Below are 25,509 nucleotides of genomic sequence, written 5' to 3'. Positions count from 1 at the left end.
GCAATTGAAAAATTACTCATTTAAACCCTTGGCTAAATGTCCTCCTTGTTGACAAAATTGGCACATGTATTTCTTGAACTTACATATGGAGAAATCATAGTTACCCTTGCCACAAGTTCTGCACCGTTTTTGTTCCTTCAAAGGCTTGTACAGCCCGAGAACAACCTTTTTCCCAAAGCACCTGTCTCCTGTATTTGCTGTCATTTGAAATTTCTACCACATATTGTTGATACTGCTTCCTTTAAAAGTTGAGCAATCAATTTCCCTTTTGAAGCAGAGGCCATTAATCTTCCCACATTCTGGCATCACCGCAGAAAGTGCAGTTTCCTTGTTGATAGCCACTTCAAGGACATTCTCCAATGGTGTAGTGTGGTCTTCCTCACAGGACTTGTCCAGAATTGGCCCTTCCGATAAACCACAGACAATCCCTCAGCTTCTCATCCAGCAAATTCACAAACATAGTCACTGGCCTTCTTGAATTTGAACTTACCATTGTCTTTTCTTTGACAGCCGCATCTCACAAAATTCAATCCTTTCTTTGAACAAAGAAATCTTCTTTGAATATTGGTTTCAAATTGAAACACAACTGATCATAACATTTGTTCCTCAGAAAAATAGGGTCGTACACATCTCTAAGTGTTTTATACGCCTTCTTGTCAAACAGTGTCAACAAAACTGCCACTCTTCTTTCAATTCATATATATAATTTGTTGCAAAATACAGTTCCAATCTTTCTTGGTATGTCTCCCAATCATCTTAATTCTGGCATTCATTTGTGGAAACTATTCTGCTACCAGAAACATTACAACATACATAGTTCTAGCATGCTGGTCCTTAATGCCTTTTGCATCCCCATTTCCTGCTGGTGAGGTAATTTCTTTACAAAATGTAATTCAGCAAATTGATCTTGCCATTTAATCAATATTCCTTTTTGCTTTTATGTAAACATTATCAAAATAAGTTAAGATAAATTAACTGGAATATAAACCTTTATTATCCCAGTTCAAAACAAAACCACTGAACAATGAAAATTAGTAAACAGTTAGTTAGTAATATTATTTATATGAACAAATATATTATTTTTGAGTAAAAGTGAAAAATAGATATATTTCAGGTTTGCATTCACACATTGTCTGGCCACCTTCTGTTGCACTCACAAACATGTTTTTTACATCAATTACACCCTTGCCTCCCTCAAATAACAATGAATTCCAATGGGTGGGAAACCAGGTGAAGAAACATGATAATATTGTGTTCTTGTGCACCACGATGCCATTTGAAGTATTGAAAATACTTCTCACTCTAGCAACAGCTGTGCACTGTACAATTCAGCCACTAATTCACATTCAAAAACAGGGCCTTTGTATTTTACCTCAACTACATCTTTCGATCTAATCCCAGTCCTGATGAAAAACTTAAATATAGCTTACAAATTGAACGCACCTCATATGTTACCTCTAGAAAAGGAGTTTATGCGCTCTGTAGCGGTATCCTACCTCTCATCCCTTGGAAAATCATCTTCTAGCTTTGAATAGCCAAGTTTCCATGCTTCAGTTGAGTGGCCATTTAACTGTTAGCTCTGTTTCTCACACACTCATGGCACCCATAATTTATTCAACGTATGTAGGTATCTTACAAACATTACATGAGATCTCGATCCCAATTAGGTGCATTGTAAGGTAACCCTCTACCAATACGTTTCATTCATAAATCAGAATATGGAGTGGATGAAACTGTAAACATGATTGGATTTTTCAAATCATTTTTCAGCAGCTGCCTCACCAATAACAAATTACTTGCGTGCAATACGTTGTTACTAAAAGGAAACCTTTGGCCAGTATGAACGGTCGTTGCCAGATATGATAAAATCTTCATTCAGCTCCTGAAAGAACTAATATTTTCATAACTATATAACACATACAGGTACAATAAGTATCTTGACTGGTTCGCTTTAGCCTCAACAGAGCGGTGGATGTGGGTTCAGCCGGTCAGCTCGGTGGAGGGGTCCCACACCAATCAGGCATATTTTAATTCAGTTGCGTCCAGGCATGTATTGAGACAGGAGATAGATTTTTGTGATGTGTGATTGTTTGTGGTGTCATCGTGCTCACATGGAGTGCACCATCGAGCAATGCTACGCTGTGAAGTTTTGTGTTAAACTCAGGAAATCCACGTCAGAATACCTTGAACTCATTAAACAGGCTTATGGGGATAATACCTTAAGCTTAAGTGTTTTTGATTGGCACAAAATGTTTTAGAAAGGCCGGGAGCTCGTTGAAGACGAGCACTGCGTCGGACACCCGATGACCGCTCGAACCAATGCTCAAGTGGCCAAAGTGAAAAACATTTTGGACTCTGACAGGCGTTTAACCATCGCCCTTATCAGTGAGGACACCGGCCTCTCAGTTGGAAACGTTCACTTCATTGTAACAGAGGATCTTGCGATGAGGAAAGTGTGTGCCAAGCTTGTGCCAAAAGTCTTGAGCGAGGAATAAAAACTGTCATCGGAGGAAATTTTGCAAGAAATTTTGGACTGCGTCCAGGAAGATGAAGATTTTCTCGACAACGTTATTACCTCAAAGGACAGCTCAAAAGGAGCTCAAAGGATATCGTTCAACTCCATCGAGACGGTTCAAGCGGTGACAACAAAGGCTCTCAACAGTATTCCGGAAACATACTTCCAGTGGGCTTTTGACGAGGGGCAGATGTGCCCAACTACAGGTGTATTGATGCAAGAGGAAAGTATTTTGAAGATTATTAAGTAATTGTAATGATAACTGCAATGAATTTAGATTTTTGGAACCAGTCCCAATACTCATTGTACGGACCTTGTATATTTCTCAATGGCCCATTTCAACACCCTGAACGCATTGAGACAGAATGGTGAGATAGTGACTTGGAATTAAGATATCCATGGATTTATATAAAAATATGGGTGGAAGAGTGGGACCTATGCTTATTTTTCTGGGAATTGAATCAGAAATTTCACATTTTTGGTGATGTGTGCTCATCAAGTTTGTAAGCCAGTTGATTCCTGTTGATGTTGCTCAACTCCCTGCATTACACCCAGGGATATAGTGACATATTGATACATTTTCGGACAAAAGCCTGTTTTGTTATTCTTATAGATACATAGTTTCAATATCTCAACTTCTAACATCCCAATTTGCAATGGAGAATAACCCAATTATCTTTTCTACAAAAGCTGGGGAACACAAACATTTGTGGAACTTATTATTCACCCTCATTTAATTGCAATCATTTTTTGAAAACCAGATGACTCATAGTCAGAGATGTTGGATTCACTAAATTGTTCAGTTGATTAGAAATGGCCTAGGGTATTATTTGGGCATAAAGCCTATTTATATGTATTTCTACTAATGAGAAACTTTCTGTCATCATTTTATAGATTAACATGTTATTATTCATCAGATAGCATCAAATTCAAAGACCTTTGTTAGGTAACCTGACAAAATAGGGTCTTTATGAAAATGGTACTTTTTTCCTTGAGATATTAATTATAGTGGATGTAGTCAATCAATAGAAGTAGTAGTAGCTTTAGGGGGAGACGACCGACAGCTGAGGTCATATTTGCCATTGGGGATGGATAGGAATGGGGAAAGGTGGAGAGAAACCTGGTATCAGCATTAACAAAAGAAATCAAGGGGTCCACGAAGCACCTCAAGTAAGGGATACCACTGCAAAAGATCCGCCACCTCTAGGATTCGAACCCATGCCCTCTGGGTGGGGCCCAGTAAATTAGCCACTTCACCAACCCAATCCCCATAATCAATAAAAAGAAATACTTATCTTCAAATTCCTTTTTAATTTATAAAAATATGTAAAAATTAAAAAAGTATCTTAGACTCATGGTCTATATGTCACCATGGTGACACAAAGTCATTAATAAATTCATTTGATGCATTCAATAAATCACAGTTTTCAATCTGAATGCTGATTTAACAGATAAAGGTAGAGAGTTCACTCAGGGCCTCTTCAGTCCCACATCATGTGAGATCCACACATTCAGGGTCAGAGTTCCTCCTTCTTGGTGTCTCAAAATGTTCTCCTAAAAAATTTAAAAAAATTACACAACTTGGATTTAGCTTGCGTTCGGTGGATTCTCCTGAAGTTAAATCTGGGACCCTCAAGCCGGCAGCCAAGCACTTACCCACTTGCTCACACACATCCTGATGCATAAAGTCACACACGAAATATGTTTTGGTATAAGGCACACTTTTGATGTTAAAATTTAGATACTCTTGACATATTTTTCTGTCCACAACTTATCTAAATTAGTCACCTTTCAACTTCACTATTTTCTGATACAATAATCTCTATTGACGAAAGAACGTCAACCATTTTGGGCCTCTTTCGTTTTTCTTCAAGACAGTTCAAGGCCATTTCAAATAGATTTTGACCTGCTGACTCATCTAGACCCCAAGTGCCAGCTCTTGAATCGAGCAATGGACTAATTTTTCCTTCGATACATATTTCATCAATATGGGTGACCTGTAATGAAAAGGAAATGAGAAAATAATTACACTGTAGATGTTACTGGAAGGAAGGACTGAAGTTCTATAACACAATTCATAGCTTAAAAATAGGAACCTCGCACTGATGTTGATTATTTGAAAAGAAAGACTTTTGTTAAGTCCTTGTGAAGGCATTAGCCACATTAAGTCAATAAGCTTACTGCAATTTGATCATAATGATGATACATAACTCACTAAATACATATGTTAATTATTTCTATCATAGATTACATTTGTAACACAATAAAAGAAAGAAAGAGAAACAATTACCAAATCACAACCCTCGCGATTTCCATCATACGGAGGAAGACTGGTTAATAATTCCAGGAGAACCTTTAAAATAATAAAGGAACAATATAAACTTTATCTTCTGGTGGATAAACAAAAACGATTAATCAAACAGTTATGTAAGCCCACAAAATGCTAGACAATGAAGTCTCGTGATAACCACTCAGGATGCCCTTTGGTGAAGCCTTTCTTTTAAATATTCTGACCATCCAATTGTAACAATGAAGGCGAACTTCATTATTAGTTTCCCAGGGCTTGCAAAGGGAATTTTGGTAAGTTAATTAGATAAGTTTTTGCGTACCCCTGGGATTGGGCAGATTACTCTACATCAAGGAAACCACCACTATATTGATAAAAATCCTAAACATTTTTAGACTTTGCCTTTATATTAAAACTGTCTATACATATTCTTAATTTCCATGGCAAATAGCAGTCTACTAATTTTGGTTAAATCAAAACTGGTTAATCATGAGTCTTTCACATTAAGAAACAACTAAGTGATAATGTAAAAATTTAAGCATCAACTTTGATTTCACAAACAAACTCCCAGCCGGGATATCTAATTCCAGTGTATGCCACATTTACCAGGAATACACCTGCAGCTTAATCAATTATAAGCAATCTACAGCGAATTTGAGTTGACGGAATAAACAGGCATCAAGGCCCTCACCACTCCAAAGCTGAAAGTATCCAATTTCACAGACACATCACCACGAAATGCCTCAGGAGCCATGTATGCAGAAGTTCCAAGTACTGTTGTGGTTAGCAATGCCGAGCTTTGACCGTGCTGAGCTGATCTAATGAATGATGGAGTTCCTGTGTGCTTGGATGAGCCACCTAGGCGAACCAGTCCAAAGTCTCCCAGCTGAAAATATGAAAGAAACCACACGAATGTTTAATGTACCCACAAAACTTCAGCAATCAACGGAAGAAATTACTGACAGAAGTTAACCATGAAGTTTCAAATTGTGCATTTATCATGTGCTTCATATAAACTCCATCACAGGCAAAAGATTTTTAAGACATTCAACGGAAAAACTGATTCATAAATCACAGTAAAATGATTATGAATATTTTATGTAGTGATTGTAATGTTCCTCACAAGGCACATAAATGATTCATTTACTTATCAATAGGTTCCCATTGTGCTTTTTTGGCTGCATTCTGCAAAAAATAATAGTTACTTGATAATCGTCATTTTCTGCTGAATGTGGCCTTTGAGAAATCTCCATACTATAAATGCCTATTTCCATTGTGCTTTAAACACCAAGTACAAATTAAATCATGCTGATACAACAGTAATGAATAACTGAAGGGAGCTTGCATAAAAGAATGCAAAGCCCTGAAATTTAAACTTAGCTTGTCAATCCCAAAACATTTTGCTCTAAATTATTCACAACTTGTTTAACATCTTTACATCAGCTGATGGATGCACATTGGGCTTCATTAGCATACCCATATGACGTAGTAGTAGTAGTATTTATAGGAGGCGACCGACAGCTGAGGTCATTTGCACCATAGGGGATGGATAGGAAAGGATGAAGGGTGGAGAGAAACCCGGCATCGGCATTAGCCTGCTCTTAGCAACAGGCGCCAAGGGGTCCGCGGTTTAACGTCCCATCCAACGGACGGCGTACTCACTCGAAGTGCCCTCCACAAAGCACCTCAAGTAGGGATCGAGATACCTATGAAAAATATTCAACACCGCTGGGATGTGAACCCGCGCCCTCTGGGTGGGAAGCCAGTACGATAGCCACTTCACCATCTCGATCCACCCATATGACATACATTAAGATATTTCATTGGTTAGCAATTGTGCCAATGAAGACTTGCTTGGATGTAAAGAGGATATTGCTTATCATGCTGGGGGTGAGAAAGGGAGATGGTTGGACTCAGGTGGAGTATTTGAGGAAACAAGGATAGGGAAACTCAAAATACTGTGACTATCAGAACAGAAATATGCAACGTTGCAGTAAGCAATCATGAAAGGAAAAGTTCTAAGTCTCAGTGAAGCCATCAAGTGAGAATGATGATGTTATAGTATAATGGTTCTCTTGTTATGCCATTCAAAGATTACTTTACTTTTACAGCAAGTTTTTGTAGGACCAATTTTAATTTACTTATGAACTTAGGGTACAGTAGTATAGTATTTTCCTTTGCAACTATAGCACTATGTCCCTCTATTAACTTTACTATGATTTTTATGGGATCATCCCAAAGTAAACTATGTATGATGCAATTACAGTGTTGAAATTGTTCATGATTTTAAACATTTATATCACAGAAAGGAAACATAGTTTTAATTTTTTTAATTGATACAGTAGAATCCCTTTTATTAACCTTCTGTTTCTCCATAGAGAGATTCATATGTATTATACATACATATCAACTGGAAAGTAAAGATAAAGAGGATTGAATTGTTTTAAATTTAGTCAATCATTATTTGCTCTTCTCATTATGAAAATCTAGCAAGATAAATATTTTATTCTAACTTATAGTCTTGTTTGGGTATTTTAAGGGTCTTCTTCTTTTAATCAGTCATTTGTTTATGCAGTCACGAGTCCAGGGTCACCACTGAGGGAATCTACCTCCCTACTACTCCCTACTGAGGGAAAGGTACCTACTATTAACACGGATTTCATACATTATATGCTAAAACATATTCGGATTGTTCAAGCCTAGATGAAGTTTAAAAAAGTTAATGCATGATCAAAAATAAAGATTAAAATCAGCATAGATACTTGCTAGAAATAATTTTTTTTATTCATTAAAACATTTAATAAAAATATCAACAAGTTTCTTGGACTGAACCTTAAAACAACTCCGTTGGTGTTAAAATTTTAGATTCTTATGAAAATAATTTAGCCTTTTCATACAGTCATTTGTAAATCAAATTGAAAACAAATACCCATATCTTACCTTTGGTACTAATTCACCATCTAATAGAATATTGGCACTTTTTATATCTCGATGCACTAAGGGCTGAGGTAAGGCAGTGTGAAGGTAGACTATCCCTTTGGCAATGCCTAATGCCAAAACTAATCTCTGCAACCAAGTGAGAACCGCTGCATCATCCTATGGATGAAAGAAGTATTTTTTAGCAGCTTAATCTTCTGAGAAACTATTGTTCTTCTAAAATCTGTTTCATACTCCTTTGCACTGCCAAATATTTAACTCTACAGCAAGAGGAATGCACAATTTATTATATAGAAATAGTTTTACACAATATATATCATCATCTCTTTTTTCATATAATCGCACACTCCTCCTGTTACACATTCAAATACAAACAAAGTAAATATGAAAGACAGGGGATAGAGATAGCAGTGGTTTATTCAGGATTTGTTTCGGAAATATAACTAGCAAGGTCACTACGCAATATTAAATAGTTATTCAAAATGTAAACCAATTTTTAGCATGTAATTTTAGCCTTCATGATGAATAGAGATATAGAGGAGCCTCTTGAGGTTAAAGTTACACAAATTCAACAAAATAAAAATGTAAAACAATTTGAAAAGGCTATTATACTATCAATCAAGAAACTCTTCTGGTTTTTAGACCCAATTATATCAAATCAGCTATCCCATAAAAAAAGTTGCACATTAAGATTGAATGCCCCTGGACCAAAGGATAATCAAGTTAAAAATGTTGAAGTTCTACGCTTTTGGCAAGACCAAAAAGCTTCTTCATTAATTTTTTATTCATTTTATAATGAATCTAAAACATAGAGAATTAGAATTTGCATAATTTAAAAGCAACTTAAAACTCTTTCAAATGTTAAAAAATACTGAATATAACAGCGACTTTATTTCAACAAAGCCCATCACAAAGTAAATCCTTTGAGTTCCTTCTCACGAGATAAGAGGTAAGAAAAATAAAGTTAAGTCTGGCCTGGGTGCATACTAGTTACCCCTATCTGTTTACATGCATTTGATTTCCTGGGGTTGGACCAATAAATCCAGCATGAGATCATTGGGTTTGTAACCAGTGCAGCCACACCTTAGACTTTTATCAATGGCAATGCACATAATTCTTGCTGTACAGTTTCACAAGCTCTTGAATAAAAAGAGCTTGTTTACGTTCAACTCTGAAAAAAAACTTCAATCAATATTGGAGTTGGGAAAAACAAAGTGAAATAAAAGTTCCCATAATTATCACTGATATAATTTTTTATATAAGGAATAATATGGAAGAATGAAGAGATATTATAGTATGGAAGAATGAGGAAAGTGGCAAGGTATAGGGAAATATAGACTACCATGGGATAATCTACCTAAATGCCAGAACACTAACAATTAAGATTAATTTTTAGCGTGACAGTGTGTAATTGAATGATAAATTTCTGTGAAAATTGGCAAGACTTAGTGTTCTTCCTGAGGTATTCATATGCTATTCAGCAATCCCATCCCACTACTCCTAACTACACTCCATTTTAGATGGTAAACTTTTTTGATAGTTAGGTTTGGACAGTGAAATGATTTATGACAATCTTAATTTTGATAATTAAAAGAATGCCTTATGGAATTACCAGAAAGAATGGACTTTTTATCACAATATCTCCTACAAGACATACTGTTTTCACACCAATTCACACATTCACTGATGCAGTTAAATCCTTTATGGACAAACGGAGGTTAAATAAAGCACACAATTAAGACAATGGCCCTATATTTTTCTTGAGAAAATTTGCTTCAAGTTCTCAAATATCTCACCTGAAGCCACGGCAGATAAATATTTAACAGACATTTGAAGTTGGATAATTCTACTATAGTAATATAGTCTTCAAAATTTGCCCCTATCTCTCTTCTCTTACTCACCAACGATTACACCTAATTGACGCCCAAGTGCTTAGAAAATAAAATGAATTTTATGCAAGGTTCTTCAACAATTTTCATGTTTGGCAAAGTTCAGTGTGCCTAAAAAAATAGGCAAATGACCTTGGCCAAGTACATATGTGAACTTTAACTGTGCATATCAACTCATTAACATGGAATGTTAAAAAAATGGGTACATGCTTTATTCACTAGTGCTGTCCAGAAAGCAACTTACGTTTTGAAATAAAGTATGAACCTAGTGACAAGACTTCAAGTTTTATTATATACATTTGAAAGGCACATTCTCAAACTATTTTTTTACATAGTTGCCATTCAAATTGAGGCATTTATCATAATGATACACAAACTCTTCAATTCTGTCTCTAAAGTCATCTGCTGCCTATCACAAGGCTAGACTGACCACTGCAGTCCTCATTGTGAATATTAGTGCAGCCATTTTTAAAACTCAATTGCCTCACTCTGCCTTCACTTATTATTCCATCTCCATACAATTCACAAAGTTGCCTATGAACTTCAATTGGCTTGCGGTTTTTTTGACAGTAAAAACCTAATCACAGATTGCACTTCACAAATTGCAGGATATTCTATAGCAGCGCACATTTTAACAATTTGCAGTGAGCAAAATAGAAGAACCACAGTCTGCCCATTACCACAGCAGGATGTGTACTGAGTGTAGGGATGTTTAGACAACAAGATTGTGGCTCTAGCCCTACCCACCTGGGCCACGCTAGGCTGAAATGAACGGTACTCTTGAAATGAACGGACATCATTGTTCTTAAGGCAATGTAATTATCTTTGGCACCATTAGAAAAGGTAACTTTTTTTGAGCTGTAAAAGTGTAGAAGTACTAGTATTTATGGGGGGCTACTGTCAGCTAAGGCCATTTGCACCATTAGGGATGGGCAGGAAAGGATGAAGGGTGGAGAGAAACCCAGCATCGGCATTAGCCTACTCTTAATGAAAGGCACCAAGGAGTCCGCAGTTTAACATCCCATCCAACGGATGGCGCACTCACTCAATGTGCCCTCCATACAGCACCTCTAGTAAGGATCGAGATACCACTGAAAAATATTCGATGACGCCGGGATTCGAACCCTGGCCCTCTGAGTGGGAAGCCAGTACAATAGCCACCGCACTGTAAAAGTGTTTTCTTACCATGAGACAAAATATTTTCCATATAGTTAATCACCTGAAGCTCCTGCTTCGTAAAAGGTACACAAAATTGGAAAAAAATAAGTATTTTACATTATCAACATATAATACTCTTTATACAAATCTTTAATTTGCATTTTGCAAGAAAAAAATGGAAAATTAATTCAATTTGCAAGATATTATTAAGATAATTTAGCAATTATTACATTATGATGCATAAAAAAATCACAAACCTTGCACGCCAATTTCTCCAGCAATGATCCATTACTCATGTACTCGTACACAAGACAATATGAAGGGCCATCACAGGAGTAGCCAAGCAAAGGCAGTAGGTTTGGATGCCTAAACCTAGATAAGAAGTTAAATTTTAGGCCTATCAGGTTTAAATATCATTTACATGAGTATCAGAAATTGTAGGTTTTTGGAAAATTTACAAAATTTTACATTTAAAAAGATTTTAAACAATATGAAAAAAATATTTTTTAAATAGCTGGTCACTTTCCATAAGTCTCGTATTAGTTGACCATTTTTCAATTTGTTTACTATTTCTTGAATTAATAGTTATTTTCCCTGAAAATTGAAAAATTAATGTTACTTACAAATTAGTGTACTTTAAAGTTTAACTAGCTGAATACCCGGCTTTGCACGGGTTAGGGAGAAATAGTAATATAAATATACTACATAAATAAAAACAACAAATTATAAAGTACAATAATACACTACTTCATACAAATTTAAGAATCTTTTTTATATAACACCTGTTTATAAACTACATTTTTTGTTTCATATCCTGGAGAAAGAATATATAAATTTTTAGGCGAACCTACTCTGGAGCAAGCAACATAAAGTTGCCCGTGGCTAAAACATGGCGATCTTAGATCAACACCACAAAACTTTAAAGACTGTCCCTGTGATTTATTAATGGTAATTGAAAAAGCTACCCGGACTGGAAACTGTAATCTTTTAAAGTTGAAGGGAAGATCAGTTGGGATTAGAGGTATCCTTAGAATAAAAATTATTTCACCTTTTCCTTTTCCAGTTAAAATGACTGCCTGGATTATATTTTTCATTAATTTTGTCACACACAATCGTGCCCCGTTGCAGAGTTTTGGTGGATCTAAATTTCGCAATAAAATGATTGGAGATCCTATTTTAAGTACAAGGCGATGTTGTGGCAATCCAGCTGGATCAAGTGAATTTAGGAATTCCGTTGGATAATTGACGGCTTCGTCAGCATCCACTACGGTATCAACCGATTTATATTCAATCACGTCTCCTGGCAGCATGGCTAGTATCTCCTTGTTAATTTCATTAACATCGTCGTTCTTAGGAGCAAGAATGGCTCTTTCTCGCAACCATTCCAATTTTTTATAATTTTGATTAACGTTGGGATAGACTGCTTGTATCATATCGCGGACAGTTTTCACCGATACACATAAATCTGATGACAATTTTATCATACCAGATGCTTCAATAACTAATCTATCTTCTCCAATCTCCAAAAGTTTATTTGCAAAATTTTGAGCATTCCCATCTCTTAAGAGGATTCGCATGTTTTGTTTAAGGCTAATTTCTTGGGCATGATTCCATAGAACAGAATGTTTTAAACAGGCATAAATTTCATCGGCTGGAGTCGATTTTGGAATGACAGGCAAGGTTTGACGGAAGTCTCCACACAGGAGTACCAGAGCTCCTCACATTAAACTGCAGTTTCCTCTAAGATCTTGAAGTGTTGCGTTGAGGGCCTCAAGAGATTTTTTATGAGCCATCGTACACTCATCGCATACTATCAATTTACATTCTATAAGAACTTGTGCCTGGCCGCTTGTTTTATTTATATGACATGTGGGATTTTCTTGTCGGGAAATATTAAGTGGCAACTTAAGGGCAGAGTGGGCTGTTCTTCCTCCTTCCATTAATGTCGCTGCAATACCTGAAGATGCAACGGTTAGAGCAATTTCTCCATGAACCCTGATTTCAGCGAGAACTAAATTAATTAAAAATGTTTTTCCCGTGCCACCAGCAGCGTCAAGAAAAATGATACCTCCTTCTTGTTTATCTACTTGATCCATTATTGTTTCGTACGCGAATTTCTGATCTTCATTAAGAAGTGGCTTTTTATCCGCGATGTATGCTTCTAAGTCTAAGACATTGTAGCTAGTTTCACGTATATAATCTGGATAAAATACACCCTGTTGATCTTGTACAGGTACAAAAAGACCGAGTTCCACTAAGGTCTTGTTAACCATGGTGATACACTTTTCCTCCAAAATAATCAAAGTTTTATTAAAAATGTCGGAGTTAAACGTAATATCCAATGCAGGATTTTCACTTCGAACTTTAGCCAGTATATCCTCACTCATTGATTCTTTATATATTTCCCATAATGTTTTTGGGTTAGATGGATTACAGGAGGTTATTATGATGGCAAACAAAATTCGGATTTGTCCTGGAAGAGAAATCAAACTGGCCTCTCGCAATGAGTCATCCCATTGTTGATCTCCTTCTAGCAACCCTAAATTCTGGCAAGCTTCTCTGAATGTCTCACATATTTCTCCGTTTACCGTTCTTAATTCTGCAAATGAGCGAGGTCCTCTAATGGTATGTAGAAGCATTCTTAAAAAATAACATTCGGCGTTGTTAGGATGGACTGTGTAGACTCGGCCCAATGCGTCACATGAATAAATATTATTCTCAGGATCAAAGTTGCCCATTTTTCTTCTACAAAAGACTTTCCTTGATGTATTCCACGTATAATATCTCGGCAATTCTGAATACAATAGTGTTCTTGCAAAAGTATCCTGCTGGCATAGTTGGAAAAATGCTGTTTCTATGACAGCAAAAAAGGAAACAAATTACATACATACAAACAAACACTCTCCTTTATATATAGTATATAGATGAAAATTTCCTTTTTTTAGCATATTAACTGATGAAACCATAAAAATTATTTTCATTCCATTGAAAGTTGAGTGAAAGTGATTCATTTGTTATGGTTCATTAACAATTAACAGAATATGGAACACGACTAATAAGCTCAGCCCGAGTGATATGACAGGCATAATAAAAAAAATTTGATTCTCATCAGGAGTTATTCAACAATTTAGTGAAATTGATAAGACTTCATACATTTTATAATGGCACACTCTAATTAGTATGAATGACTTGGTTAAATAAATGACGATTATAGAATTTCCTGAGGGTCTAGGCTTGCTCACTCTTTTAGACAAATCTTCATCATTGATTGTAAAGATTCAAATCACCAAAAATGTGAGACTAAATAAATGGCATGGGTTTGTCTTGGACATTAGCTTATGGATGCAAATTTACACCAGCTCTAAAATTAGGATGGAAAATGTTCCTGTATTGATAATTTCGGTACCTGTACAGTTAATTCTTCTATTTGCTCTTTATGTTGATGACATTACTGTCCCTGTTCTCACCCGCAACTGCGGCATTCTTCTTTACTCTGATGACTGCAAAATTTTCATGAGAGTCGAAAACCACTCTGAGTGCACTGCCCACCAAGATGCCCTTACTTCCATTACCAAATGGTACTGTGTGTGAAAGCTCAACATTAAGCCCTACAAATCCAAAAATCTTCAAGTTTACCCTACATACCAATCCTGTTATATCCTCCTATTCCCTCTCCTGCCACTCTATCCCGAATGTTTCCTCTCATAATGATCTAGGAGTAGTATTTGATTACCGGCTTACTTTTCCCTCACATATCAAAAACGTCTCCTCCGAAGCCATGTCTCATCTTGGTCTCCTTTACAGGTTCACCAAAATTGACAATCCTTTAGCTCTCAAGGCAACATTTTCTGGTTGCATTCCTACCATACTGGATTACTGTCCCCCATTTGGTCTACAGCTTATCCCACCAACATTAAAATTTTAGACAGACCTCTCAATTTCTTTAATAGTATAGCATGGCTTCGCATACCATCTCTTTGAAATCTCACCAAATGCGAACTGCTCTCCAAACTTGGAATTACTTCCCTCCAACGGAGATGCAAACAAGGCAATTTAAAATTTCTCCATGGGCTTATAAATGGCTGCTACAGGTCTCACAAACTCCTTTACTCTTTCTATCTTCATGTCCCATCTCGCAAAACAAGACACCAGCTATTATTTCACCTCCCCAGAGCCGCTTACCTGTGAGCAAGAGATCTCCTATATACCACTTCCTGCACACCTCCAATTCCCTCCATTCGCTTTCTTCTGAAATTGATATCTTATCTTCTCCATCACCTTTCTCATGCTCAATCCACAGACTTCCACTCCTCTAATCATCCACCCCTCGAATCATTACCCTGTAACTTATAACCCATGTTTGGACTAACCTACTTCATGTTCTAACACAAGTGTTGAGTAATTCCATATTTACGAAATCATGTTTCCCATAATTTAAATTATATTTAACCACATTCTATCCTTGTGAGGCATTGTTTTATCCTTGTAATTATTTATTTTCTCTTACTCATTAATCACTTTGTTAATAATCCACTGTAAAGACCAAGTTGGCTGTTTTTGAGTTAATTGTCAAATAAATAATTCATGTTAGCATAAATAAATTTCAATAATATTTTTGGATACTTATGTATCTACCATTCAAATATGTATTTGGGTGGCATTTGGCATTTTGCAAACATATGCATATGAATTTTTACTCATAAACTGTTCCAGGAAAAAGCATAAAGCAATACTATTTCTATTTTACCAGTCCAAAATATCACAAACACATAAGCCTATGCTTATGAACTTGACATCTGGATAATACCTACACTATTTAATGCATGCAGAGAGAAGATAAATATATGCATTTTAAATCTTTTACATACATACATACTAGAGCATTAACAGGACAGAAATTTTCCATGCATTATATAAATTATTAGAAATAAAACTCGAAATTTTTAGAAGATTTTCCTACAAACCAAACTCATATTGCTATGCATTTTTCACTGCTAGCAATGAAGAGGTTTTTTGGAATACGAGAAAAGTGCAATATATATCACATCTACGACGAGGTTTGTTTTTAACTTCCAAAAATGAAAGTGCCGTTGTAAGAAAATAAAATTCTAAGTTATTCATTCTGAATTTAAAGATATGAATCTAAACATTGAAGCACGTTTATTTGCAATAAGTATATGGGTAAAGAAGAAATAAAAATTTGCAGTAGAAGCTCCTTTTTTATGTAATATGCCATAACTTTAGGAAAGCTTTAAATATAGAAATTTAAATTATATGAATTAAAAATTGGAACTATATGAAAACAGATTTCACAGTTGGCATGCCCAATAATTCATATATATAATAGTCATTAACATATTACTCAGTTAGATAAAATCTTTTGAAATGCTTATGAGTCTGAATTGTAAAATGAAGAAGTTTTTTGAGTTATCTAGCTCACTGGCCATCCAATATTTATTCATGTATACCCTTAAAATAAAGGTTAAAACAGAAAGAAAATACTATAAATGTCAGGACAAACCTTGATAACATTTCCACTTCATTGCGGAACTGCATTTCTAGATTAATTGCATCTTGGTTAAGTTTCTTAATGGCTACCATCATCTTATTGTCTGTCTGTCTATCATCATGTATATGTAGATGGCCCAAATAAACACTACCAAATGCTCCTGTTCCGATTTTGCGACCAGTATACATGGAATCATCATGAGCCTAAAAAATGATGATATATCATCAAGAAACATTATGTATAATTGAAAACAAAGGTTCATTCATCCTCCAGATGTTAATTGAAAGAAAAACAAAATAGTAAAACTTGCAAAACTGATCTATCATGCATTTGCACAGAGGCTGCAGAAAAATTTGATCATTCACCTTAAGTTTTACCAGTTGGCAAAGGAAAGCCATAGACATTATTTTTTATGACTGATAAGTACTCACATATATTTTCATTTGGGGGACTTTCAAACCATAAGGAAAGTAAACTTCTGTAAGTTCTGTACACAAGTACATACACATTAACACCTGAACTTCTTGTGATGCTTTTGTATTATAGCTTGTATTATTACTTAATTCAGTAATAAATTCTGCATATTAAATTACAACAAGATGAAAACGACTCTTCAGGATTACAGTAACAAAAAACAGTACAGCATATCATATGTAATATGATATCTTAAAAATTTGAACCCTATGTACATAAAATTAGCACAGTAATACTTCAATAGTCTCCTATTTACCCCATACTCTCCTTTGATTTTAATATAAGGTTCTTCTGAAAACCCTAAGGTGGCTTCTTGTAACTCGATGTATGCAAAATGTGGCAGCTGAGTTGATAACTGGCATGCATCTATGTTAATATGAAGTGGTACTTTTGAACCACCACTGGTTTTAGGTGCTGACATTCCATCTAAAATGAATTTAAAAACAAACTAATGAGATATCTTTTTGAGAGAATAATGAAGCTTGCTTTTATTGTTCATGCTTCAAACTCTGTAAAAGAACCAAAATTATGATAATCCACATCAACCATTCTACCCTCTTACCTTCTGGCCTTTTGGGCAAGAGCTTTTCCAGAGCATCATCTGAAACATCTACCAAGGCAGCAGGTCCCTCACTTGGTCTATTAGGAGGAGGCTCTAATGATCAAACGTAAAAATTAGAATACATTAATCAATATTTATATTGCATCTCCTTTCAAAAAATTTTATCAGTACTCTGAAATGTATTACCAATGTATTATCTCTCTCTCACAAATGTTATAGCTATCCACTTATGTTTTAACTCATACCAACATTGCATGAATTTTATCAATAGTATTTGTAAAGAAAAGTGAATATTTAACAAGAAAGTCTTATGTGATTGGGTAAGTGGAATAACAAGTGCAAAAGACCCTCTGTACTGAAAGTATGGCTTCAATCCTAGCTGGCAAAAAAATAAATAAGCAGCAAAATGAGATGACTATATGACCATAAGTTCATTTCACTCAATAGGAAGTATACCACCAGGTGACCATCAATATGCCATCAATCCAGATGACCATACACTAGACTTTAGTAAACTATCATTCAAGTACCTGACACACAAATATTTGTCTCTTGCAAATAACTTAAAATACTATGAGCACTATCTGAAACCAATCAGGTTCAACAGTTTTAAATAATTCCTAGCATAATGTTTTTCATCAGTCAATAAATGATGCTAGTTATTTTAACTAACCAAGCATCCTATTATCCTTTCAAATTCTAGAAATGAAGAACAATACATATTTTAATACATGGTATATTATAGACACAGGCTTTATTTGATTTTTTTTGGCACCAGATCTTCCTGGGAAACCATGAGCAGTATAGGTAAAGGAACTGTCCCCCTTACCCCGACGTGTGAATTTCACATAGCAGTTTTATGGGAGGCGATCGACAGCTAAGGTCCTTTGCGCCTTTGCGATCATGACATCAGAAAGCATCTACCCTGAGGACGATGCACAAGGCAGGTATCGAAACATCGGTCAACATGGAACTCCTGACCTGGTGGAAGACCCGAGAAAACTTCATGGAGCAAATACACCGGGAAAGTACCAGATCCTACTTCACTGAAATGCTTCTAGAGTTGGGTTGGGAATCATTAGAAGAAAATCTATTCAATGCTAGGTTAAACCTACTAAATAAATTCAGATCCATATATTTCAGCGCTGAGATCTCACAAATAATTCACACTCCAACATATACTGGTCACTTAGATCATGAATATAAAATTCTGAAAATCAATGCCAAAACTAGCAGACCCAAGGACTTCTTTCCATGGACAATACAGGATAGCAAGTGTAGGGTTAGAGATAGCAAAAATCCCACTTACCACCCACAACATCTAGGGAAAAATTAGTTTTACCAAAATTCATATACTTCCACTAATCTCATGTGTTTTGTTGTCAAATTCCTTCCCACATGGCTGCATAGAACTGCCATTTACCTAATGAATGTAGTGCTCGGTACAATGCAGTCTGCCTTTCTTTGTTCTTTTCAAGCTTCTTCATGCAGACCCGATAAAACGTCATGAAAAAAATTTCTGTGAAGCTTCTCGTTTTATAGCAACAGTTTCTAACGAAACAGGCTGCCCTGTGTTGAACCTTCACAATTTCTTGAATGAGGCCTTTTCCAGTCAGATGCCATACACTACATACGCATTCTACATGAGGCCTTACAAGAGCTTGGTAACAACATTTCTTGTCCTTACAGTCACTACCGCCAACAATGCGTGGGGATTGAGATGGTGCTGTGGCTTTTCGTACTGGCTTCCCAACCAGAGTGCCCAGGTTCGAATCCCGGCGGCGACAAATATTTTTCACTGGTAACTCGATCCCTATTTGAGGAGCTTTGTGGAGGGCACTTTGAGTGAGTACACTGGTCCGTCAGACGGAACGTTCAGCTGCAGACCCCTTGGCACCTTTCATTAAGAGTAGGTTAATGCTGATGCCGGGTTTCTGTCCACCCTTCCTTTCCTATCCATCCCTAATGGCACAAATGACCTTAGCTGCCAGTTGACTCCCCTAAATACTAATACTACTACAACACTGCATCTAATAAATCCCAGTTTTCTATTTCCTTGCCTGCGGGTGCATATAATCATGGTATGTGAGTGCCCAAAGTTATGTTGTTAGTCATAGTAACACCTAGGTATTTTACCATAACTACTTCTACGTCAACTCCGGGTAGTTTGTAAACAAATCCCATTAATTTTTTAAAGAAATTTACCACAGAACAAATTTGTTATGGCTTAATGACAATTCCCATTTTGTGCACCATTTCTAAATGCAATCTAGATCTTTTGCTAGTATTAAATGATCCTCAGCCCCAGATATCTCCCCATACATTACGGCGTCCTCCGTGAACATCATAATCTTACTCTTCCCTTCACAATTCAAATAGTTAACAAAAATCAAGAAACGGAACCCTGAGGTACATCCAAGGTCACTCGTATGCTGTCGGAACTAGTGCTCTCCAGGACTACCCTCTGTCCCCACTCGGACAGAAAATCTTTAAAAAAATTTATTGCACTCCTAATTATACCAGCGTACTTCAATTTATGAGTAAGTTTACCAAGGGGAGCCTTTTCAAATGCCCCTTGAAAATCCTAAAAAAGTGGCCTCTACTTGCCTACCACTCTCGCCTGATAAAAATAAGTCATTGCAATTAGTCCTAATTGAGTCTCGATTGAGCAGGTTTTCCTAAATCCATGCTGAATTCCATTATCATTTTAAAATATCTATATCTATTTATGTATATCTATTAGACCAATGCTTACCTTTTAGTAAGTCTACTGCAATGTAGTCTGCTGCTCTGAAAAGACTTGCATTTACCAAGAGATCCAGAAGCAGAGAAAGAGTAGGGCGTTTGCGACCACTGCATCCCCATTCGTCCAAAAGAATTTCAGAGCATGGCCGGTGATGCTTTTCACTTGCACATTCCACCATTCTAATGTTTATAAATAGTGAAAAATATTGTGTAACCACATGGGCTATATACTTAACATACCACATTAAATAATAACCATAAATGATTGCAAGAGAATGAACATAACTACAGCATCTCCTTTATGCTAATATGCCACTGATTATAGGATTAAGTGCATACATGTAAGATTGCATACAACCATTGGCATTTTATTTCAGAGTAAATATATATGCCAAAAAATTAATGCATATGATGCCATTAAATTTAAAATCTAGAGATATATAGAAAAACAGGTTTAGCAGTATGCATGGCATTAGTAACAGATTAAAGAATTAAACACGTGCAAACATATCCTGAAAATCAAACAAAAAGATGCAAATAGTGATACTTCAGGTCATGTATTATTTGGCTAGGGGCAAACCTACGACCCAATGTATCCCGATAACAAAGTTTTCTTATCCAGCCAACTAATACAGGCCGGTGGGCGGTCTCTTTTTAAGTCAGTTTAAATGCTATTACAATTATATATAAGTTCTGTCTGACTAAAAATCACCCTATACAAGTTGTTTTAAATGTAGCCACACTACCCACTACCACCTGCAGTAATTTCAGTCAGCACTGGAGTGGTCAAATGTAATACCTGTTGGGTTTTAATATTACAGGGGCAATGAAATTTAGTCAGTAAAGCAATAAATAGAAGAAACCAACAATCACATGCTGACTGCTGCAAGTTCAGCAGCCAAACTGCCTGGGTTTATGGCAAATTATTTCAATGGTATTCCATCAGCAAATTTAATTCTCTAGATCCATGCGATGATATCACTGTTTAATACATCAAACTAGTTTTCTGATTTTGACGATTGTTTCCTGATCTTAAGAGTTACAAAAACCCCTTTGCCTGATCCTGGTCATTTCTAATTCTGCAAACCTTTTCAGTTTCCTCCACCACTCACCTTCTCTTTCCCAATCACTTATCATTCATTTCACTTCTATCAACTCATTCATCAAATCCCTCCCTTTAGTTTAACCCATGCACCAGCAAAATTCAAAACTTATTGTCTTTTCCACTATTATTAACATGCAGCCTTCATCAAACTACATCGGGGGCCAAAACCCATCCAAAAACTACAGTGCCAGTTTAACATCATCTGAAGGAAGGATCATTTAATTGAAAACCTAATCTTTAAAATTGGTCTGACAACTTCATCTTCTACCAGTAAGTAGTGCCCTTTGCACAGTATCTTTTCTTCACAATCATAACCCTTCCTAATTTTTAACTCCCATTTATCCCTCATTTTAATTTTGTAATGCCCAGGGAGAACTTCATTCAACTAAATCATATCTTCAATGATAGATGTCAAAACCAGTCATGCACTTTGCCTCCATACTTTTTTAAGCTTCTACACAAGGGTGGTTTGGAAATTCTGAGCGAAAAATGAAAACTACTTAATTTTTAAAGACAGATCACTTTCAATTTACAATATGGCCTCCATATAGGCTTCATAGGGTCACGGTAGTTCAAGGGGTAGAGCATTGGACTGCTGACCTGAGGGGCCCGGGTTTGATTCCCAGGCAAGGCACTCTAGGCACCTCCAGCTCCACCCAAGCTTTGTGATTTTTCAGGTACCAGGTCTTCCTGGGAAACCATAGCTGGCACAGGGAAAGCAACCAGCCCCCCTATCCTGATGTGTGAATTTCACACGCTGTTGGGCTTAGTCCTTGGTGAACTCTACAATCACCTACCAAACCAACCCTCGGGTTGATCACTGTTTTTATGGTTTTTTATAGGCTTTTATATATATTGACAATGCTGCTCCCGTTTGTTGATACTATCCAAATAATACAATAGTTTCAACTCTACAAAAAGGCATTTGTTTCCACAATCAACTCCTTTTTTTGAATGAAATCTCCTTCCCGCCAATTACTTATTCACCTTGTGAAACAGGAGGTAATCCAAGAGAGCCAAATCAGGAAAATAGGGGGATGGGGAATAAGTTGGCATTGTAACTCAATCAATTTTGCAGCCACAACTGCAAATAAGTAACTGGTATGATCTCAGAGGCAGAAAAAAGGCATTTTTTTGTGGTCTACTCATGGAAATGTTGCTTAAAGCTTGTTTTTCAAACAGTCCATTTACAACACATAGTATGAACCTGTAATATTTAGGCCATTTTACAAATAGTCAATGTGTAACTTATTCCTTGCTAATTCCCATAAAAAGTTGTCATTAAACTTCCCAGTTGAAAGAACTGTAGTTGTCTTCTTTGCTGCAGAGTCCCTGCTCAAAACCCATTCCTTGGTTCCAGGCATGCAGTGGTGTATCAATGTTATATCCTCAGTAATGTGGTTACATGACTCCTTAGACCTTGTGGATTTCACTGAAACATCAGCAAACCAGCCTCCGAGAACTTCACTTGTTTTTTGTTAATTGTCAACAAACATGGCAACTATCTTGACAACAACCATCTCATGTCCAAATTTTGAAGTCAAACACAGTATATATAACTCTGAGTCCAGAGCTATATATACTGTGTTTGACTTGTATTTTTACCTGATGATGTTATACCATAACGAAACCTAGGTCGTAATAAAAGTTTTTTAGTGGAAAGGCGAAGTATTTTAAATTTAATTTCAATATCAGAGCACTGAAAAAAACTATTGCAGCTACTTAAACATATTTTCCACCTCCATTTTTTACTATATACTCTCCATTCACCCTCTTTTCACTCTAGATCTGTTCTGACAACTTTGACTTCACAAGTGTGAACATCAAACAAGGAATCAGGATGAGTACATCAGCAGGAAAGTAATACAGGATTGTTCAATAAAGTCAATACTTATTAATGCATACCAAGGAAATGGAAAGAAGGACATGGGAAAAGCTGATGATAGGAATGAAAGCAGGCATGAGCCGATTGGTCTTCTTCAGTCAAGGTCTCTTCTTCAAACTACTGGCACTACAGCTGCTTTGTTAACTGTAGTATCTAGTTCAGTCAAGGTCTGCCCCTACCGTTCTTTACCTCCACTATGGCCCAAACCAACCCTTCATGTATGACCAATCCATGTGTTTCTTCTTTGTTTCAATATGCTCAGCAGGCAATCTTTCTAAACTACTCAAAAGCACCTCTTTGCTTGTGGTTCTGCCCACACGTGGTATTTCCAGCACTTAGCAATTTTTAAAGCCTCCACTCTTCTCTCTCCCTTTAAGTGTCCAAGTCTTACTACCATAAAGAAGGACACTCCATACAAGGGTCCTTGTGCATTTATTATTTATACTGATGCTGCCAAAGATGAAGAGTTAGGATCTCGATTGAAATGTTGTCTTGACCTGGTCAATGTGGTAAATTAGTTCCTTCTTGAGATGTCCATCTGAAATTATCATGCTCCCCAGGTAGGCAAATTATCCACAATCTCCACTACCTCTACTCCTAAAACCAGTATGACTCATACTGTGTGCCTTCTTGCCACCACTACGTTTTTCTTTCTCTTAGTATCCTGAGGAACTGATAATGTCGGACTATTCAATTTATAGATATTTTGATGGTAGTTATCCAGCCACACTATGGACTTAAGTTTTTTGAGCATATAACACATCTGATTTGAAGGAAGGCATGAAGCTAAATCATAATTATGTGGTCCACAATAAATTAGAAAGTTTAAGTAAACATACAAGTATTTACAGTAGTTGTTTTATTTAGGAAGTATTCTAAACAAAAATGGGTAGAGTAGGAAATTAGGGTTACATGGAAGAAGGAAAACATAAGTAGATATGAAGCATGATCAGATGACCAGCAAATAGTTTAGTGTCAAGCAATGCTTAAATATACTAATTTTGAAATGATATAAGGGCAATTTGTAACAATTTCAGCATCAATTTAGCAACACCCTCTGAATGACAGAATACTACCACAACAGTAAATTAGTCGTTCCTCAATTCTTTTGAGCCTTTGGTTGAAATAACTTCAGCTATTATTTCCGCTAGTAACTCATATTTTCACAACATGAAGTCAACATTAAAATTCTATTATCAAGTGTCACACTGAAAGCAGGTGGCAAAAATAAAATAACAGTAATCAACCCCAAGGTTAGTCTGGTAGGAAATGATAGGGCTCAACTGATACGAAGGGCAACAGTGAGTGAATTTCACAGATTAGGTTGGGGAGGCTAGACCCTCCCCCTGTACTAGTCTTCCAGGAAGATTTAATACCCAAAAATTAGTGTTGATGAATCCGAGGGTGTTCCCAATCATCAATCCAGGGCATCAAACCCATGGTCAATAGCTAAATGCTATACACTCGGGTACCATATCCCTTAAAATATACTAGTTGAAATGAACCAAGTTACTTCAACCGATGTTCATAAATCACACAATTACATCTGAAACCTTGAGCCTGTTTATGGTAGGCCTTTTCATTACTGGCTTTCAACTTCGCTTGCTGTCATTGTTCAGCACCACGCAGGTACAAAAATCATTCATAATACTGTTGGTAAAATGAAAGGTTTCTCAGGCTCAACTTAGTGAAATCTCATACTGATGACTGAAAATTTGAGAATTAGATCATCATTAGCATGAGAAGCGGGTTTTTTTGGTGAATTAACAACAAAGGCCATCTCGATTCGTACAATCATTTCTTTGATCCCCGAGAGAAATGTGAAACTGACGATTTTCCCAAAGAGAAAAAACTGCGAAAAATGGACAAAAATGTGAATAACGAAAGTTATGCGCGAAGGATGATAAGACCAACGGCCAAATACTACTATATCACAATGTAATGGCTTTTCAATCTTAACTGACAACAGATGTGGAGTAATATGACGTCGTTACAATGATGAAACTGAAAATGTCAGTATATGTACATACACTGGATTCAGAGCTTTAATTAAACCCAATTCAAATTGTTAAACATTATTTGAAATTACCGTATATGCTCCACTTTGTACTTAGGTGAATTAGTTTCCTCATTCTTTGGAATTATGGCCATTAACTGTTTCCAAGCTTGACCAAGTTCTAATATTTGCACCAACCGATACAAAACAACAGGTGGAAGCATTCGTATCTCCAATGATCTATCCATTTTAAGACCAAAACATGAATAGCTTTTACATATGCACTGCTTTGAAGAGGCCGTTACTTCCTACACAAAATATTTAGTTGAACTGAAAATTAACAGCGAAGAATATTCATGCGAAGGTTCAATCACAGCACAAAACACAAATGAAAGCATTCATGTCCATTTACTAGTATTTTTGGGAAATATGGCAACGGCGCACAAG

The 25,509-nt window shown here is 36.3% G+C and overlaps 1 protein-coding gene across 1 annotated transcript; it reads right to left on the bottom strand.

The window, feature by feature from the left end:
• Positions 1-3,866: 3,866 nt before the first annotated feature.
• On the bottom strand, positions 3,867-25,481 carry LOC139695089 (interleukin-1 receptor-associated kinase 4-like). Its single transcript, XM_071593716.1, has 10 exons — positions 25,156-25,481; positions 20,087-20,256; positions 17,332-17,424; positions 17,026-17,195; positions 16,308-16,498; positions 11,044-11,158; positions 7,743-7,898; positions 5,494-5,688; positions 4,806-4,868; positions 3,867-4,512 (listed from the first exon to the last, which is right to left on the bottom strand). The coding sequence occupies exons 1-10, from the start codon at positions 25,308-25,310 to the stop codon at positions 4,300-4,302; spliced, it is 1,521 nt and encodes a 506-aa protein (XP_071449817.1). The 5' UTR covers positions 25,311-25,481; the 3' UTR covers positions 3,867-4,299.
• Between the last annotated feature and the right edge of the window lie 28 nt (positions 25,482-25,509).

This window comes from Hetaerina americana, unplaced genomic scaffold (assembly GCF_022747635.1).
Source record: "Hetaerina americana unplaced genomic scaffold, ioHetAmer1.1.p SCAF_6, whole genome shotgun sequence".
Taxonomy (NCBI): Eukaryota; Metazoa; Arthropoda; class Insecta; order Odonata; family Calopterygidae; genus Hetaerina; species Hetaerina americana.
Note: the sequence above shows the minus strand (reverse complement) of the source record. Positions and strands in the feature narration are given on the sequence as shown.

Bases quoted from the DNA above. Each gene is read 5' to 3' on its own strand.
- LOC139695089 (XM_071593716.1), bottom strand. From the start codon at position 25,310: ATGGATAGATCATTGGAGATACGAATGCTTCCACCTGTTGTTTTGTAT. The intron at 5,689-7,742 runs GTAAGATATGGG...TCATATTTTCAG, and splicing joins ATGGTGAATTAGTACCAAAG to CTGGGAGACTTTGGACTGGT. The intron at 4,869-5,493 runs GTGAGGGCCTTG...ATTATTTTAAAG, and splicing joins ATACTTTCAGCTTTGGAGTG to GTTCTCCTGGAATTATTAAC.